The sequence below is a fragment of the Haemaphysalis longicornis genome, unplaced genomic scaffold (genome assembly GCF_048455015.1).
Source record: "Haemaphysalis longicornis isolate Haplotype H1 unplaced genomic scaffold, Haemaphysalis longicornis Haplotype H1 scaffold_12, whole genome shotgun sequence".
Lineage (NCBI taxonomy): Eukaryota > Metazoa > Arthropoda > Arachnida > Ixodida > Ixodidae > Haemaphysalis > Haemaphysalis longicornis.
In genome coordinates this window covers 53,551,228-53,570,225 of record NW_027526225.1, presented here as the reverse complement: position 1 = coordinate 53,570,225, position 18,998 = coordinate 53,551,228, and the positions used below count along the sequence as shown (strand labels likewise).

Below are 18,998 nucleotides of genomic sequence, written 5' to 3'. Positions count from 1 at the left end.
CCACCCATTCTTATTCTTCTAATTATCTCTGCCTCATGGTTTGGATCCGGGGTCACAACTTGGCTTAAGTAGATATATTCGCTTACCACTTCCAGTGCGTCGCCACCTATCTCAAACCGCTGTGCTCTCCTCAGGTTATTGAGCATTACTTTAGTTTTATACATATTAATTTTCAGGCCCACGGTTCTACTCTGCTTGTCCAGTGTGGTAAGCATGCTTTGCAATCCGACCCCGAGTTACTTCGTCACCTGATTGTCTTACCACCTTCGTCCTTTGTGCTAAGTAACGACGGTGGATACGATAGTCTGATTTCACGAAACTGCATTTCGGGCTCTCTGGTCTCGTCAAGCAGCGTCCAGCAGCTTTTTTGCCAGGTGGACTTCAACGTTGGAATGTTGAAAATAAAATTAACTTTGAATTTAATCGTCGATATCTCGAATTATGCTGAAACTCCCTTCCCTGACAACTGTGTCATGAAACTAAGGAAACCATGCCCCTCATTCCCTTGCATTATCGGTGACAAACGCAGCGATAGATGGTTAAGAAGGTGTGACCAATGACGTCAGATTCGCGCCTTTTCTACTACATTTGCTCCCGTGTACGCAAAACCCGCTCCAGCTGTAGATATGGGGCCTCACAAAAAGATACCACCTCCTACGCAAGATAAAGAGCAAGGAGGCGTCTTCCTACAGCTGTTAAACGCTGCCGCTATGCAGCGCAAGCAATAGATGTTAGACCGTGCCGTGCCGCGTGATGTGGATGCAAACACTCGCTAAAGAAGACAACGTCCCCCAAATCCAGAACACAGAGCCAAAAAAATGCTAATAATTAAAAAAAAAGAGCCGCGTAGCAGAGTATGCTCGTACTTCGTAATTATACAAGGTTTCTGCCAATTCTTGTTCTCCTCCCTGTTGCATTATTAAAAAAAAATGCTTTCCACTTTAGCGTTCTCCCGCAGCGCGGCGCCACCGATGAACATGTCTCCGCAAAGCGGCCTCGGCATGCAGCCTCCTCCCTCTCACACTTTCGCCATTCTATCTTCCTTCGCCTTCTTTCTCGACCTATCCTCGTTGTCCTCTCCGTTCGTTCAGTTACAACGAGGGCGACGGCGGCTCGAAATCACAGGAGCCGGTGCTTAAGAGCTCCGCAATAAAATGACTGATTCTTATTCTCACTGGATAAGATCCCATCTACTTCAGTTACGAATGATGAATTAATGCAGCAAGGGTTTTATAGCTAAAAGGCGGCCATAGATATGAACGAAAGAAGCACCTTTTCTAGGTCCGGCAATGCAGCAGCGAAGTTCAAGAATAGCAGCAGTCGCACGTAATCCAAGAAGTTGGTGTTGTCACCTCTGCATCGAAGAAAAGACGTGCACAGGTAGATTTAGGGAAAAGAATTATGGGAGAACACAGCGTGGTACAATGTGGCTGCATAGAAGCCCATACACGAATTAAGAATATCCCTTTCAGACACGAATTTTATATTCAGTGCAGAAAAATTCCATACTTGAAGGTTTAGCAGTGTCAAGTGTCTAGAGGTAAGAAAAAAAAAAAGGTTCAGTCTCTCTAGAATACTTATTACGCAAATGGCGTTGTGTCCTCATACGGAGGCACTATTACTCAATCCTGCTCTTCCTTGTAAAAATAATAAATATGCTGAGGCAGTTTACAAACAAGGAGGTGAAATAATAATTGCTGCACATGAAAGAGGTGTTTTTAGCCTTTATAAATGATTTACGCCACAGTAAAAGAGAACTTAGGACGGCAACACACCGGAGCTCCCACAAAACTTGGTGGCTCCCATTTTGAAACGATGTTTATGAGTGCGGTTCCGCCATTCCACATCACATGGTGCTACCTTTCACTTCCATAGGTTTCGCACATCAGCCGCATCGCTCTGCAGCATGAACTTTTTTCGTTTTCACTAGGAACACGACGAAGAAAGTCGCGTCTCTATATGGAGACACGGTGACTGAAAGGGATATACAACTACCTATTGCACTTACATTTTTTTTATTCTATTGATAGTCGACTCACAATCGAAATGTTGATAGAGCGAAAATTATTGACCTTGCTATGGATATTGGCTTTGAACTTCTAAGTCAGGTGTCAATGTTCATGCTTGTCAACCTTGTTGAACAGAACAAGACATTACGCAAATATGATGCAGAAAATCAATATATAAGTGATGTGTGCAGTGTTCTTTACTTAAAAGTTATGGATGCTTGGTTTCCGATATAGCAAATGAAATACTACATCAACTATACAAAACCGTTACCTTCTGTTGCCCGCGCTACTATAGCTCCTGGCGGAATTTAAGAAATCAAACGACAAAAAGGTTCAACTAGATAGGTTTCACGTTCTGCTTGGAATGCTCATGAAGTAAGGCTTCGTGGTTCTATAAATGTTTGAGCAGGTGCCTCGATTTAAGCGCGTCTCCACCGTACGGCAGCGCTGGCATCGAGGCACCCGACCTGGAGCAGTGGTCTCTTAAATTTGAAATGGTAAATTTAAATTGGCTTGAGCAAACCTGTATCGTGTTATCTTGAGTGGAACGAGACGGGAGGGGAACAGCATGAGGGGTGAGCGGTAAAGAGAAGGGAGGCATTTACTTGGCAGGGGCGCCAGTCGACTATTATCTTTCGTCGACATTTGCAACGAAAGGAGCAGATTGCTCACAGGCACAAACAGAAGTACCATCTAGCAGTGTCAACCCCCGTACAGACACGAAGCCACTTTGCGTAGCTTCCCCTGCGTTGCGGCGCTTGCTCTCCCCTCGCCCTCTCCACATCTCTGCGCCCGCGTTACCACGCCTCGTCCTGGAAAGCCTCGACCAGCAACAGCTTCGCTTTTAAAAGGTGTATATCGCATGTCTCTTCTGACTGAAGAAAATAACACACACGCTCCGAAAGTGACTCTGTAGACAGCTTTAACTATGATATTTCTGGGAAATCACTCCCAACACGTGCTGTTATTTCCAGCGCAGTTTAAAGCAGACATTATTGTGTGTAAAGACTTTCACACATGTGGTACAAAGTTGGCCGTGCCCGCCGCTATGCGCGTGGGTGTCTTACAGGAAAGCTGCGGGGAAAGAATGTCAACGCATAACACCCAACTACTGCCAAGCGCGTTATCAGCCCCGTTACGGCGTCAACATTCAGCCATCGACACGGTGATCTGGGGACCTCGTGGATCCTAGAAGCGGCGTACTTCAAACTTCCGGCGTACTTCCTTCCACTTGGTGTGTTTTGTAGTACCTTGGTGACAGTGTAAACGCCTTCGTCAGCTCAGTTTTCCTGGCCAGAATTCTGAGTACGACTAGCGGGTGTGCGCTACATATTAGTTGGCGCCGAGATACACTGATGTTCTAGCTCATGTGACACATTGGGAAACCTGGTGTAAGCTGTGATGTCATGTAGTTTAGAACAAACGCTGGGTACCCACATCTCCGACTACGAGTCAGATTCGGGGTTTTTATAAAGCGGACTTGGCTTTCGTCTGACCAAGCTGCGATTCCCAGATACAAACATTGGCTATAAAATCAGTAAGAGCTAACAAATTCATTTTTGTTAATTAGATAGGCTGCAGTTGCATAAATTCCTGGATTTAATTTCTGCATGGCTGTATAAATATCTGGAAACAACGAAAGCACTCGTGTTTCAGTAAACGCAATACATAGATAAACCCGAGTGTATATAAAACGGACAACTTTGACGTTGCTCATTTCTGACAGGCAACAAAAAATGTTCATACGATTTTAGATTAGCTTGCCAAAAGGTGCGAAATACCAGAAGGGGCTTACGAGGAGGGTTTTTGAGCGTCCAGGAACGCGTTGAGGCCACCTAGGTACGGATCATTCACTAGCTTCACAACGGTGAAGTCGACATGTGGCAGAGATCGGTACGTAACGGTGTCAAAGAACTCTTTCCAGTCCATCTAAAGGGAGCAGAGAGGTTAAGAAACAACTTCATGGTATGCAAAAATAGCACAGCTGTTAAAGACAAAGCAGATTATTTTACGGTGGCAGCTGTTCCAACCAAAAAGTTTGCCCAACTTTTCCCTTATAAAACTCCTGCTGGTCAAGTAATAAGCTTCTTATGTTGTTCTTAAGGTATGGTCGAACCAAGACCAAGCTAATTCCTACGCTCGAATCATACCTCTTCGCCGTAATCCACCTTGCCATTCTGTGAAGCTATAAATGGCGCTACTATGTGCAGTGCGTGTAAGCTTCACCTGTCTAGAACTTTTTAAATGACGCATCACTCGGCAACACGATGTGAGATATCTGCTTAGCAAGACTAATTTTCCACAACTGACGCCATTATATTGTGCGAATTCGAAAACCCTTGCAGGCTTCGCTCGATTGTCCCTAGGGGGCGCATTTGACAGCCATTTACCTAATGAATTCACATGCCTTCCAAATAGTAACCACAGGCTAAGTTTGACCATATCTACAATTGACAATACCACGTTCGTTCTGCCAAGAACGTTCTGTGAAATGCCGAAGTTGGACTCATGTGCACAATCACGCATGTACAACAAACTTTTAAAAATCTGCAAATGCTTCCCGTGAGCGTTGTACGGAACTAACTTTTTGCTGTGTTCGCACGAGAGCTTGTAAGAACCCCGCTGTGTAAGAACCCCGACATCATCACAAGCCACTACCATCACTCAAACGGCGCACCAAATTTTTGATGGCTACAAATCATTCCGGCTACAGAAATGAAACACAAAAAGCAGAACAAGTCGCATGCCTTCCACACGTTCAATGGAGAACGCCTCAGAAACCACACACAAAAAAGGAGAGAATTGGCTGCGCGGCGAAGTGCATGCTTCGAAATGCCTTAGCGTGCGTATACCGTTACGTTGAGTGGGAGGCAGCTGTTCCGCGGCGCCCGTTCACTGCCGATGAAGTACGAGGCATGCGTCGCAATGAAGCGGAACGTGATCAGTGGCCTGCTACAGCATTCATCCACCGATGACCATAGAGTAGCTACTCACTGTCTGAAAAGAAATTCTTAGGTGCCCTTTTAGTTTTTGTGTTTGCGAACTGAATCAACATATTCTGCACTAAAGCCCTTAATATTATTTCAAGACATTAAAATAATTCGCAAACGCTCCCGACTCAAGCAATGCGAATTCAACCTCAGCTACACACACGTTTGAGCAAGGAGTCCGTGGGGCTGTGTTGATGCATTTATTTCAGTTTGATCACTAGAGACCGGATTTTAGGCAAATGCCTATTTTTTTCCTTGCGTCCCTACCGCCCCATTTCGATATATGAGCACGAATTGGAGGTCAAGGATGGCTTTTATGGTGGTTTTATAGTGCCTATAAATGCCTATTTTGGGTGTTGGTGCCTAAACTCCGATAAATGCCTATAAATGCCTTTTTTCTCAAATTGGCGCCTAAATCAGCACTATGAAGCGTCAAGTTTAGCTTTTGAGTGTAATTTGATACCTTTATTTATTGTACCTGGAAATATTTACTGTTCTGAATTCTATTGGTTTGAACCTGGTCCGCCCCTCCCTCCTCCCTTTGCGCCGGTGAAACCGGAGCGGCGGCTTCTGCATGCTTTACGGGTGGCTTTCCCGCAGGACTTAGCGGTGGACGCACAACTCTACTCCCCAGGGTAACTATGATACCGTCAGGGGCAAAGAAAGTGATGGGGAAAAATTACGCCCACCTCCCCTCGCGGTAACCCTGGTGTGATGCAACGCATCTGGGTGGTTCCATCGGTGTTTCCGTTGGGTTGATTCTCTAAAGAAGCCGTCGCATCAAGCAATCGTCGAGTACTGCGAGAGAGTGCAACGGAGCACGGACGACCGTCGACTGAGACCGCGTTCGCTATCGGAGAGAGGAGAGGAGGAGAGTGGAGGAGAGACGCACCTGTGCCGACGCCGCCGCCGCCGCCGTTGCCGCCTTGATTGTAATTTACTAGTTGAAAGGTTCACCACCAGGGGAGAAATTGGCTCTAGGTGATTGGACCCGACCAATAGGAGGCACCCTTCCCTTCTGGTCCGGTCTTTCAACGTGCAAGGTCTGGCTTTCTCCGCTGCCCTTTTCAGCCATGCCGAAACAGAAGACACCCAGAAGGGCGTTGATCCGACAGTGAGTGGACACTTAACTCACCATGCTACAGAATAGACGGAGAGACCGTGTTCTGCCAACCGTGCGAAAAAAAGGTGAGCCGACGAGTTTTTACGTGACGTGAGTGCTTCATGTGTTACTCGAAACCACGGCCCCTCGATCAAGTGCGCTTGATCCAGGGGCCGTGGTCGAACTCGAAACTATGCAAAGCTGTCCATCGCGCCGCCTTGGTTGACGCCTGGGCGCCATGGCCGCTATTCGCTGCTATTGCTTTTTGTTTATACTGCCCCTTCTTCTGAGAAAGGAAAGGAGGCACATGTGTATTTTGAATACGGCAAACAGCGTTCCTTTCGGCATTTTTTCAAACGTTGGTTATTTTTATTGCTAGCGTTGTTTATAAGTTCTAAACTTTCAATACCATTGAGATTATTGAAATGAAATATTTTAGATACCTTGAGAAGGACATTCACATTTTTATGTACCGTCCCTGTGTGCTGCGTTAAGCGAAAATCCAGAAATTTCTTAATCAAACGAGCAATTGATCGGTTGGTACTGAAGGATGATGTTTCAAAACTAGCACTGATGAACGGAGCGCGTTTTTAAGATATGCACTGGACATCCGTTAAATCGAAGTCTACCTCGTAGCTACTCGGTTAATTACAGGCAGACGCTAGCTAGAATTACCGAAGTACGCCACGCTAAGTTAGCACGCAATTGAATCTGGTATCTTACTCCCCCGCCGTGCCACCGTGAAATTTGGGGCTTTGGGGTATTGATGGCGCGCGCCGAGTCAGTTGAACAGAACGTCAATGGAATCTCACCTTCTTGTTTTTCAAGTGCGTTTTGGTGGTATGACACGCGTAGCAGCGCGGCGCTCAAGTGCAGTTATACCATCAAATAGGACGCAGCAGGGGTGTTCGAGCGCTTCTCTGCGGAAGATAGAATGTTTATTCATGCTTATCGTATTTATTTGTCTTCTATTAGCATGTCAAGATGCTTAGTATATGCTAGCATGCTTATCTGTACTGTGATGTTGAATATACGCATCGAATTTAAGAAATCCTAACGCATTTGCGCAGATTCCTTGCGAGAAGAAGTACCACCTGGCTCAGCATGAGAAGACGGCAGGTCACCTGGCAAACCTTAAGCGGGACAAGCCCTCAACATCCAAACAGTCTTTTTTGACAACAGCCTTGAAGGACGACAGGACAAACGCTTTCAACGTTGATTTGTGCGAGGCCCTGGTGGCCGCAAACATCCCTTGGACCAAAACTGAAAATCCCGTGTTGAAACAATTTCTACAGAAATACTGCAATCACAACGTGTCGTCTGAGTCTACTTTGAGGAAGAACTACCTCTGGCCTTTGTATGAACAGACATTAGCAAGAATCAGAGAAGAGCTTGGCGACTCCTGCATTTGGATTTCCGTAGACGAAACAACAGACGTCAAAGGGCGCTTTGTCGCTCACTTTCTTGCTGGGAAGCTTGCGGCGCACGAGAAGACAAGGGCTTTCCTCGTGTGTTCGAAACCTTTGGAGAGAACAAATGGGGAGTCTGTAGTATTCTTTGTAAACGAATCCCTAAAGGTTCTTTACCCTACAGGAGTCGAGGCCACCAAGGTTGTGTTGCTCTACACTGACGCTGCAGCCTACATGCACAAGGCCGCTCATCTCCTGAAGGCCTTCTACCCGCAGATGCTCCATGTCACCTGCCTAGCGCATGCGCTTCATCGTGTTCGCGAGGAACTGAGGAAGCACTTCACTGACGTCAACGAGCTTATTGGTTCAGCCAAGGCCGTGTTCCTGAATGCACCCTTTCGCGTGCGCGTCTTCAAGGAGATGCTGCCTGATGTGCCCCTTCCGCCAGAACCCGTCGTCACACGATGGGGAACGTGGCTAGAAGCTGTTGAGTACTACAACTGGTACTTTTCGGACATCAAGGCCGTGATCAACGGCCTTCCAATTGACGAGAGTGTTGCAGTCACAAAGGCTCAAGCTGTCCTCTCCGTGAATAGCCTTCCAGGAGACCTCGCGTACCTTTGCGCCAACTGCACGTTCTTAGCGGATTCTATCAAAAAACTTGAAAGTGCGGGAGAAACTCTTGTTACGAACGTTGCGCTAATTCTCCACGCACAGGAAAGAATCGCCACCGTTCCTGAAGGACCCGTCGCCGAAAAGGCACGTGCGAAGCTGCAATCGGTCTTGGACAAAAACAAGGGGTTTTCTGTCCTTAAATAAGCTTCAGAAGTCCTTGCTGGTGAGCACTGTAGGATTCCAGTGTCAATTAACCCATCGAACCTTCCCAAGTATAAGTACGCACCAATCACATCTGTCGACGTCGAGCGTTCGTTCTCTGCGTACAAACTCATTCTGAGCGACAAGAGGCACAATTTTGAACCCGCAAATCTGGAGATACTGGTAGTTACCTATTGTTTCTATAATTTTCACAGTGATTCTTAAACTAGGTTCCGCGTTCTGTCCAAACACAATTCTTTAATATTTATATTTCGAATTAGCGTATGTGTATTTGGCAGTGTTGAACGGTCTTGCCTGTATAATTAGGTACCTGTAGAAAATTGCTAAAGTCTGTACGCAAGTTCTCACGTAACAACATGTTAGTTAATTTCTTAACAAACCTTGCCTATCTTGCATTTATTATTTTCTTGCTTTATTGTAATTTAATTGCGTCAGGCAGACATAACTTCGCGCTTTTATAAATCAGTATTACCATATTTCAAATATTGTTTCTCCTGCCTGTTTCACAATATGCGACGCTTGAGTGACTTTCGCATCTGAACATGTATGTAAGCAATGCGCTTGTGAAATTAAGCCAATTGATCGCCATTAGCCCAGAGGTATTACGGGGCAATTCCACGTCTAAGGTCAATGTATAGAACTTGTTATGAGAGAAAAATAAAGAATTGAATTGAATTGACCTGTTACTGCCATTGTGGCCTCATAGCAATGACATTTTTGGATTTCCTGTCGTGCTTACAGTTCGCTCACATCTTCACTTGAAATTATTACCATTTATATAAAAATTTATTGCGCCTATTTTATTCTTTTTATGGCCTAAAACGTTGTTTTTGCCGCCTATTTTTGGCGCCTAAAACGTGCTTTTTTAGTGCCTAAAAATCCGGCCTCTAGTGATCACGATTACTTTGTGTTCGTTGAAACAGTGAGAGGTCGCGTTCACATATATGCTGAGGTATTTTAGAAGCGGAGCTCCGGGGCAGAAATTGCGGGCGTTCGCTCTATTACGAGCATATAGCGTGAGAACTAAACCTATATGCATTCCAGCCAAGCAGCAGTCGCCGACTAGATGCCTGACTTTAACTACCATGACGATGCCAAATCCACCGTCGTTCTATCCTGTGCACGTGATTCTCGTGACAAGCGCCACATCCTTGCTTATCCTAAAAAAACATTCCTGGTGGCACGGTACTACTTAACTTCCATTGCCACGTACAAAACATGCAAAGGATTTGCCTCACGCCGACCACAACAGCAAGTTTGCCTATAGTCGCAAACAGTGTGGTAAAGCTTCAGGATTAAATACTCGTAGAATTCCCGGTTAGATTTTGTTGAAGGTCTGCTCCATGGTACGTTTGTTCAACAGAGTACTGAGGTGATGCTTTTTTTTTCGCCAGACACATTTACGCGAAACTTCCGTTCGTTGTGTTTAATACCGCTGCGTGTTGGTGAGTAGGCTCAATGATGATGCCACATGTATGAGGACTACTGAGGTTGATTCACCATGAAAGGACTCGCTGACATGCCCATCATAAATAGAATAAACTAAATGCCAGGAATGCGTAGTTAACACTTATACCAAAGCGCCTGTACAGGCCCGATGTGACCTAAACTTAGGTTGAGGCCGTAAAAAGACCCACGTTTCATACCTATGATCAGTTAAGAGGCTGACATCGATTGTTTGTACTATTTAGAACTGGTTGAAATTTGCAATTTTTCCAGGTTGCAGTTTTTACATTCAAAGGCAGTTTCGTCTGCTTTTTCTTCTCCACTTTATCACTCTTAGGCAAAAAAGGACTAAAATAGGGACTAAAATACAGCCGTTAGTCTTCGCGGGCAACCGTTCATCTTCAAGGGAAGAATTTGTGGCAGAGTGTGTGCCATGTGGACAAATTCGGCCTATATGTTCTTCCCCGCCGATCTGTAAGGAGAAACGGGAAGACAAAACGCATGCAGTTAGTCTCTGCTGCATCGTTGATCCCCTGTAATGGCCTCGTCGGTGCCATTTCGCGAAGATGTCTACGGACAGTTTTAGATTTCCAAAACATAAGTCGTTGCAGTCAGTGGCTCCTTCACATGGTGCCACGGCAGAAAATATAGATGCTAATTATAAGAAAAGCGCCTAGGGTTAATAGAGCGGCGGGCAATGGCAAGAAGCGGCGAAGCGCGATGGACAGGCGCTTCTCGGTGAGGTTAAGTTGATACACCGTATTGCATACGATTCGCGTAGGTAATAACGGCCAATGAAAGACTTCAAGCGTGTCAACAATAACACAAATATTAGTAACATTAGCAAATGTTTATCCCCAAGCGTAATTAATATGTATATGTTTAACAGACGGGGAAAACGCATTAGTTGGTGATGACAACAACTCCAAAATAAAAATGCAGGTAAGCGTCTACACTCGGTACATAATTGCCTTGTGCACCAAAGCTATGACAACGCTGCAACTGTTGTAAAACCCGGTTGCATTTCCAAGTCCCGATCACCTAGCGACGCTAACTTGAAGAATTCAGGTTAAGCAACACCGAATTTGGTTTCGCCGATGCAGGAAAATATGGTCTGTTTCCCTATTCTGACACTCACACAGACGACCACTTTCCCATACGATACCTAGAGCGTATGTATGGAACATGTACACTTAGTTTGCGCTAATTTGTGCGGAAACAAATGAGTCGTCCGATCACCCGGCCATCTATCTCAACTAGGCGACGAGTTGATTGTTTTTTACGAGAAAAAACTATGATTCTGAGGCTGCACTTAGAGTCGAACTGAGCAATATACAGTTAGCAAAGCGCTAAGCGCAAATCGCGGTCGCATTCGCTTGCACGGATAGAAATTCGGATACCAGTTGCAATCAATCTGTCGCGTTGTGCGCAGCAGTGTATACACGCTGTACACTTGAATATTGTCTACGGCCACTTCCGTCCGACGACGTGGTGTAGTGGGAGCGCGTCGGGTTACTTTTGAAGGGGTTAACAGCGCACAAAGACGATGACACACAAGGAAGAGAAGACACGACAAGCGCTGAACTACAGCTCATTTTTTTTATTCCGCCATGAAAAACATATAAAACAAGACATATTCAATAACGAGGTTCAATAAATATGACGTAAGCACGTATGTCGCGCCCTGCCTTCTACGCTCGTTGCTCCAGACACTGTTTTTCTTTTTCTGAGAGCGCAACAGATGGCATGCTGATGCAGTTTTATTCGAGACGGTCAGTCTCGCGTGCCTCGATAACCTCTCGCGCATACCTGTCCTTTTCTCTCGCAATCACTGAACACTCCCCGAACCGCGGGACGCAGGCACAATATTTGCAGTGCGCAGCTATAGGTGGCCCGAAACAACCGCCTTTACTACGAGGTTTTTATGCTTCCTCAGCCTATCTCTAAGGCACCTACCCGTCTGGCCGATATAGGTTTTTCCACAATCCAAGAGGAGCGAATATTGTCACAACTTGCCCACCAAGCCATCCTCGTGGGTTCCTTGTGTACAGTGCGGGCGTCGGTGTTTCGATCCCTGCGGGTACCGGCGTTTTTTTTTTTTTTTTCTGCGACTCTCTTTTAGCAATTCGTCCTTGGGGAGTATTGGAACGGACCAACGGGGTGGCGGAAGGACGGTTCGTCCCCTCACATTTAGTCCCCAAAGGGAGTAATGATTGTGGCAACGGCCCTCAGTCCCCCAAAGGACGAACCTCTAGTCCTTCTTGCCCAAGAGTCATAACGGTTCTCTGCTGTTAAATTGTTGCAGTTTGAGCTCGTATCGTATTGTTACTCAAATAATCGGGCCAGGGTCGTCTTGTAGCAGCAATTAAACCCGTCTTACTCCTCGCAGAGTACCATAAGCAGCCGCATACTATTACTGTCTTGATGCTTACCAACAATGATCATTGCACTGCAGGAATTACGAAAATTTGTTGTAATAGCCACGATGAATTGTGCCTCGATCCTTGCCTTGCTAAGCTGCTACACGCATTGCCGTCAAACCTCCGTTAGTCTAATTCACTATGTTTTCGTATCGCAGCCGTTTGTTTCTCCCTTGCTGATGGCAAAAAAATGCTAATTTGATTTTTAAGCGCAATTACTCTGTTAGGCACGCCTCCAAACATTGTTAATTTGTAGTTTTTTTTTACTTACCACTTGGCTGCCGGCTATTTGTGAGAACTTTCTGTAGGCTACCGGATTTTCCCAGGTGGTTGGTTTGGTACGCAGGATGCGCTGCGATAAGAAGGGGACAGTTTTCATGAAGGATGTCTCGAAGTGCGCTAAGTGGGTAACAGAAGTGAATGTACTAATATGCGATATCGCCACTGTTACCAGCTCTTGAAGGGAACGCTAAAGTCTTGGAAGTTCTAAACAAACATTACGAGGAGACGAACCTCATCAGTATATACTATTCTGAACATGGCGAGCTGATATTTTTTTACCTCTTTTACTCAACATATATATGCAGCTCATAGATATTGTACACACAAATTACGAATATTTCGGCCCAACATAGCCTTAAAAGATGTAGCTATGGGTGCAGAGCATAAAACTCTTACACAATTTGCAGACAACATGATTCTCTACTCTCACACTCAGGTCTTGATATTACTACACAACGACGGCTTCATCTGTCGCCCACACTTTTTACATATTCCCAATTAGAGCTCCAAACTTCCAAACAAGTGCTTGCTAAAACGGGACCCGATGGGCTAAATTTCTACATCATGGCTATGCGACATGCCGTAATGACTGGTTCCGCGGACTGACTCGACCACCCGGGCTTCCCTGCCGACCACACCTGGCATTTCATCGTTGCGCCGCAATCGGGAATACCGTTAACATCTGTTTCAGGTCCGCCGATGATGCTTCGCATCAAATGCAGAAAGTGGCGTAACAGAGCTCACCTCGCATACGGCGGTCACCATTTGGGCGACGGCATCAGCCCTGGCGTTGTGCTCCGCCAAAGGGACGCCCAAGGTCTGAAGCATCTCGACAGTCGCATCCTTGAGCAGTCGCATGTCGGGCGCTTTGGCTTGAAACGACGCCGGCAGCAAGTTTTCCGGGTGGATAACAAGATCGGGGAAGTCCAGCTGGATGATATTGTCACGTGGTCAAGGACGACGCGGAGTTTTTGAAGGAGTAAAGTTTACTGGAGCAAACTTGCGCTCCGCAAAGAACTTAAACAACGTACAAATGTCGAGTACGCTTAGGGACTTTAAGCGGTGGCTGAAATATCAAGAAGACAGCGTTTCAATTAATGTTAGCGTAGCAGTGGCTGTCAAGTGCGCACACAAATTCGCTTGCTATGCCAATCGCGTGAATTCATTGGTGAACGAATGATATTTCCTTATAGCCGTGCGCAGCAACTGCTTTCTTAATGATAAAAAGCCCAGTTTCTGAGCCACAGTAGCCGGCTGCCCGCTTGAGTTCAGTGACTGCGGAACTGAGAACCATCGAGTGCTAACTTGTATTCTTCAATGCGAAATTCTCTACGCTCATTCCTCAGACATGCCCCACACTGCACCGTGACTGGATACACGACGTCATTGCGAACGCCTTTCGCGCGAACATTGCCACGCCACGGACACACTGCCAGGAAATTAAGCCGTCATGGTCGAAGCCAATTAGAAGACGCGAGAAATTTATCCTTTCCGTTTTTTTAGACCTTTGCACAGCAGCATATAACGACGTGGAGGTGAAATAAACATGTTCTAGAAAAACTTAAAAGCACTCGAAACTTCACGGAGTACGGCCGTATACGGCCAAAAGGCCCACATTTGGACATGGGCCGAACATGGCTGCCGGAAAACGGCCGGACAGAAAATCACCGGCCAAAGTACACCGGCCTGTTTTAGGCCGAACAGTCCTGTGCTGCCTGGGAATGTACTCCGCACCTAAAACCTCGCCAGCTTAGCTATTCAAGGGGCCCTATGGGAAACTTCGCCTACTTTGCGTGGCGCAAGACGGATGAAAATGCCGAACCTACAACAGCCCGCTGTTAAAAGTCGTTCTGGGATTTGAAACTGGCTCCTTCAGAATGCGAGCCCAACGCATATCTGCTGCCCCGTCGTCGAGCCTTGGCTTTAGCAAAGAAAATTTCTCCCACCTCCCCTCGCGGGAACCCCTGTGTAGATGCGACGCATAGGGGGTTCCGTTGTTGTTTCCGTTAAGTTGATTCTCCCATCGCGTGAAACGTGCCGTGAACCCCCTGCCGCGGCTATGACGCAACGTGGCGCGGCTATGACGCAACACAATCCAACACAATGCACTTTAATCTAATCCAATCCAAATCCAATCCAATTCAAGCCAAGCCAAGCCAAGCCAATCTAATCCAATCCAATGACCCTCGCGAGAGAGTGTTCGCTATCGGAGAGGAGAGCGGGTGAGCGGCGGAGAGGAGAATGGGGCAGGGGTGTGGACGGACAACAACAACGCCGTATGGAGGGACAAGGTGAGTGAATGAGATGCAGTCGCATCTAAAACGTGAACCTAGTGAATGCATGGTGGCCTTCGACTTGGAAACGTGTTAGAAGTATGTATCGAGACGTGCAGGAGTGATCTGAGCACGTTGATTGCAGCAGTAGCAAGCCGATAGCGAACATCCGGAGGAGAAGGGAGAAGGCAAACGATAATTGCGCGCCAGACTCAGATCTCTCAAATGACATCGACAATGCGGAATACAATAAGACGGTACACGTATACCTTGAGTAATAAGGGATCACACAGCTTGGAACTACAATGCAACCCCTGTGGTAAGCTGTTTTAAGTGTCTCCCTGAATTTCCTTTTATTTTCCCTTTACAGCGGCGGGCATTAAGTGGGCAACGATGGTGCTTCATTAAAAAGATTGCAAGAAGTCTACGGAACTCACCTCGAAGTAGATCCTGGGGAATGAGCGCGCGGAAGTGCGGAACCGCAAGCTGAAGTAGGCATCGATGCCGAAGCGTATGGCGACGCGACCAAGAGCGCCTGCCAGGGACTTGGTTGCGAAGATGGTGCTGACTAGGTCACGCATCGTCTGCCGCACTCTGCTCGCGTCTTCTGCAAAACAAAATGAACACGGGGCGCGGAAAATGGGGCCGTGAAGACAAAATACAAGTTTGGTTCACTAAAAACACTCTTTTGTCTCGATAATTATGATCCCAGTTCTACCGCAAACTTGGAAAAAACGGTGAAGGTATTACGAAGCGCAGGTGAAGCAGCGGCCACCTTCCAGTCATTTTTCCGTGACGTCACAGAATCTTGTTTGTGCGGTTGGCGGCCGCCGGCCTGAGCCGCCGCCATGAAACATCGCTGGCAGATCCTACGGGGCCTCTAGTTACAGTTGGTCGCATCGCCTGAATGCCATCGTGCAGTTGACACACTGTTTCTAGCGATGGCCTATTAAATGCAGAGCATTTCAGTAACTCACGATGTCACCCGCGTTGACGTCCTTAGTCGTAGTCCGCACCCCTCCCCCTACACTATATATAAAAAAATACTATCCGGCGCCTGGTTTCGACCCCTCGACCCTGCGGGCGGAACGCAATGTACATGGTGCTCTACCCACTGCGCCACAAAGCCGACACAGAATGGGACGCTACGAACGCGCCTTATATCCTTGACTCATTCAAACTACGTCAAGAAGCTGCTGATACAACGCATTCACTACCACCAACTCCCCAAACATTAAACGTTAAAGCAATACACCCACCCCCTATGCGACGCATTTACTCGAGTCCCCCTCGCGGGGAGATGGGCCCAATTTTTTTACGTCATGCCTGTTCATATTACGTCACTATAGCGCGAAATCTGAAAGTTCTTCAACATTTCTTGCGTTTTTTCCCTTTAAAAAGCATCTTTCGTGGCTTCATTATTCTACCTTCATGATTCAGTTTGACCTATCGGGACCTTCTCGCGTGTATTTCTTCAACATTACGACTCATGCAAGCTTCGTGCATTTTCATTCCTTTTGGCTGGTGGGAAGCAGTCTGCCGCTTGCGTAAATGTCGTGAGCTTTTTGAGGTACTTCCTCTTTTTTGTCATGTACGATACCAGCAGAGAAAGTCTTAGAGATACAAGTAAAAGAAATGTACACAAAACATTTTTTTCTTCGTTTTCCACCTCACTGAAGTAATTTAGAATGCAATCGTCAAAATGACAGAGCATGCACGTTTGCTACAAAAGCAATACGAGAAAGGGTAAGCATAGGCTTAAGGAAAACTAATGCAGGAGATGTTTGGCCAATATTTGCTGAGGTCATTGTTATTACCGCGGAACCGCTAGCAATACCCATGGTCCGAATGCTTCGGGGGAAAAAGTTTTTTGTCATCGTCCGGGTCATAGTTTTGCCTCAATGCTTCTTTTCATCAGATCAGAACAGATAAAACTTTATTGTTGCCACGGGTGGGACCGTTTTCAGGTCGGCTTCAGTGTCCTCCCGGCGACGGCAGGATTCAAGTAGATCTGTGCGGCGTCTTCGGCCACCTGGGCTAGTGAGGCCTGGGTCATAGGGTCTGTGCTGAGCAGCGCGGCCTCGTTCGTAATTTGCAATAAAATGGTGTGCTTTTTAAGAGTTTGCAGGGTTGTTTCTTCACAGGACCGAATCACATGTGGTAGGTGTGCTGTCATCACCTGCGTATTTATGGCAAAGAGGGCATTGGTTACACTGCAACTAGGGGTGGTAGAGTGATAGAAGGGCAGGGGTGGGAAATGTGAATGTTTGAAGTTGGCGCCGTACTACCGCGTGGCGGCGGGAGAGAGAGGGGTCGGGTGGTGGGAAGCAAGCTATGGACAGTCGGTAGTGATCGAGTACCGATCATTAGGTCTCTATGGGAGAACGGTTGAGGAAAATCTGCAGCATCACTGGACTCTCGGATAACCATTTCTCGAGCAACCTCGTGTCCCGATTCATTTCCTGGTAGTTCGGAGTGGCCTGGTGCCCAAACGATGTATATTTGTTTCGGGAATTGGCGTGCCTGCAGGAATAGGCGTAAAGTTGGGGGGTCAAGTCGCCCGTTGGAGTAATTGGTAATGGCCGATTTGAAGTCGCTTAATTAGTATAGTAGTAATCTTAGGGCTGAAAATAATGGCAAGAAAGGTAGGCATTTCTTCGCCTACGCTTGGAAATTGAGCATGGAAGGAAAGGGCGGCTAGTGTTCGGTGGGAGGAATAAACTGTATACGACCGCCGCCATGGCTTCCCGTCCAGGGTATTCTGCAGCGTCCACGGTGGGGGTTGGAGGAGTGTTGTTCTTGTAAAGCCTGTGCTCTCGCTCGGCGCCTTTCCTCGTTATGAATCGGGTGCATGTGTTTAGGGAGGGGGTGGATTACCAGTCGGTCTCGAATGACTGGGGTAATGTCGACGTAGGTGTCGGAGATAGTGGGGTGACTGAGGCCAAGACCCTGAAGAATGTGATGTCCAGTGTCACTCCTCGTGAGTCGCTCTAGTTGCGAGACCGGTAAGGCTTCGATAATTTCGTCTAGTATATTGTTAAAACCGAGCGAGAGTAGTTTGTCCGTTGAGAGTGTAAAGGGGAGACTGAGGTGCTGTTTGTATGATTTACGTATCATAGCTTCACGTTTGTGTTTTGCTGACTTTGTGGTTTAGGAAGGGGGTGACGTAGGCTATGCGACTGATGACGAAGGCTTGTACGAGATGTATTAGGTTGCTTTCTTTAACACCTCGGTAAACTGAAGCAGATCACGCTATATTGATTCCACGCGAGGCAACGATGTACAAAATGTCCAGAGGGAGTTATTAATGCCTCTCCTGAAAGTACGTACGTCCCACAATATTTTTGTAGAAACGCATTGACCACGCGCACAAATTGGCAGTGGAATAATGGTCCAGTAGTTGTTTCCTGCTTCTAAACTAATGAAATGGGGTTCGATACCCGAAATCAACATCTACAGAGTTTTATTTGCAACAACTGCGCTGAAAACGTCCAAGCACACACGCAAACAAGTTTTGAGAAAGTTCAGGTTCTGGTTCGCCAAGTTATTTTATGTAGTAAAATAACTTTCCGCATATAACCAACATGCAAAAAAGCGCCAAATTACGATTAGCAGAATATAAAGCTGGCGAGCTATAGCACGAGGAACGTCGCGAACTTCCAGTCACTTACACGTACTGGTTCCCTTCATGCCGGAAATTGTCTGGCGCCGTTACTTAACCTAGCATCTATTCATTATTTTTGAAAATTTTATCAACGTTTTTCACCTGATCAGAGGCTTTTTGTAGTAGTTTCGTGGGCCTAAATTTTGCGCGCTTCACCTGCAGCTACAATTTTATTTTACAAGCGAGACGTAAATGCCTTTCAAGGGATTCACTATTTCCAAGCGTAGTATACACGTTGCCTGAGACGTACGTCGACCGAGGCAGCCTCTGTAAATTTTGACCATCGCCGACACGTGGCTCATTGTAAGAGTCCTGGCCAGCGTCTGGGCTTCGCCTGAAATACAGAAAGAGAACGCAGAGAATTAAACCGCCTCAAATAAAATCAAGTTCATTGTCTCCCGGGGTTGTGCTTTACAAGTGAAAAGACTGCGACGGGACTGTTTTATAGGGCCTTTTTGTGTATAAATTTTATACAGGGCAATTTTTATGTGAAGTTTTGCAGTTATAATGACAAAACAAATTACGTACTTCTAACAAATAACTTGCTGAGTACCGTAATTGTAACA

General features: G+C 46.5%; 1 protein-coding gene across 1 annotated transcript; it reads right to left on the bottom strand.

Annotated features, from left to right (window-relative positions):
• Positions 1-13,062: 13,062 nt before the first annotated feature.
• On the bottom strand, positions 13,063-15,363 carry LOC144161973 (uncharacterized). Its single transcript, XM_077692515.1, has 2 exons — positions 15,206-15,363; positions 13,063-13,425 (listed from the first exon to the last, which is right to left on the bottom strand). Exons 1-2 carry the CDS (start codon positions 15,347-15,349, stop codon positions 13,183-13,185), a joined length of 387 nt encoding a protein of 128 aa, XP_077548641.1. The 5' UTR covers positions 15,350-15,363; the 3' UTR covers positions 13,063-13,182.
• Positions 15,364-18,998: the final 3,635 nt, after the last annotated feature.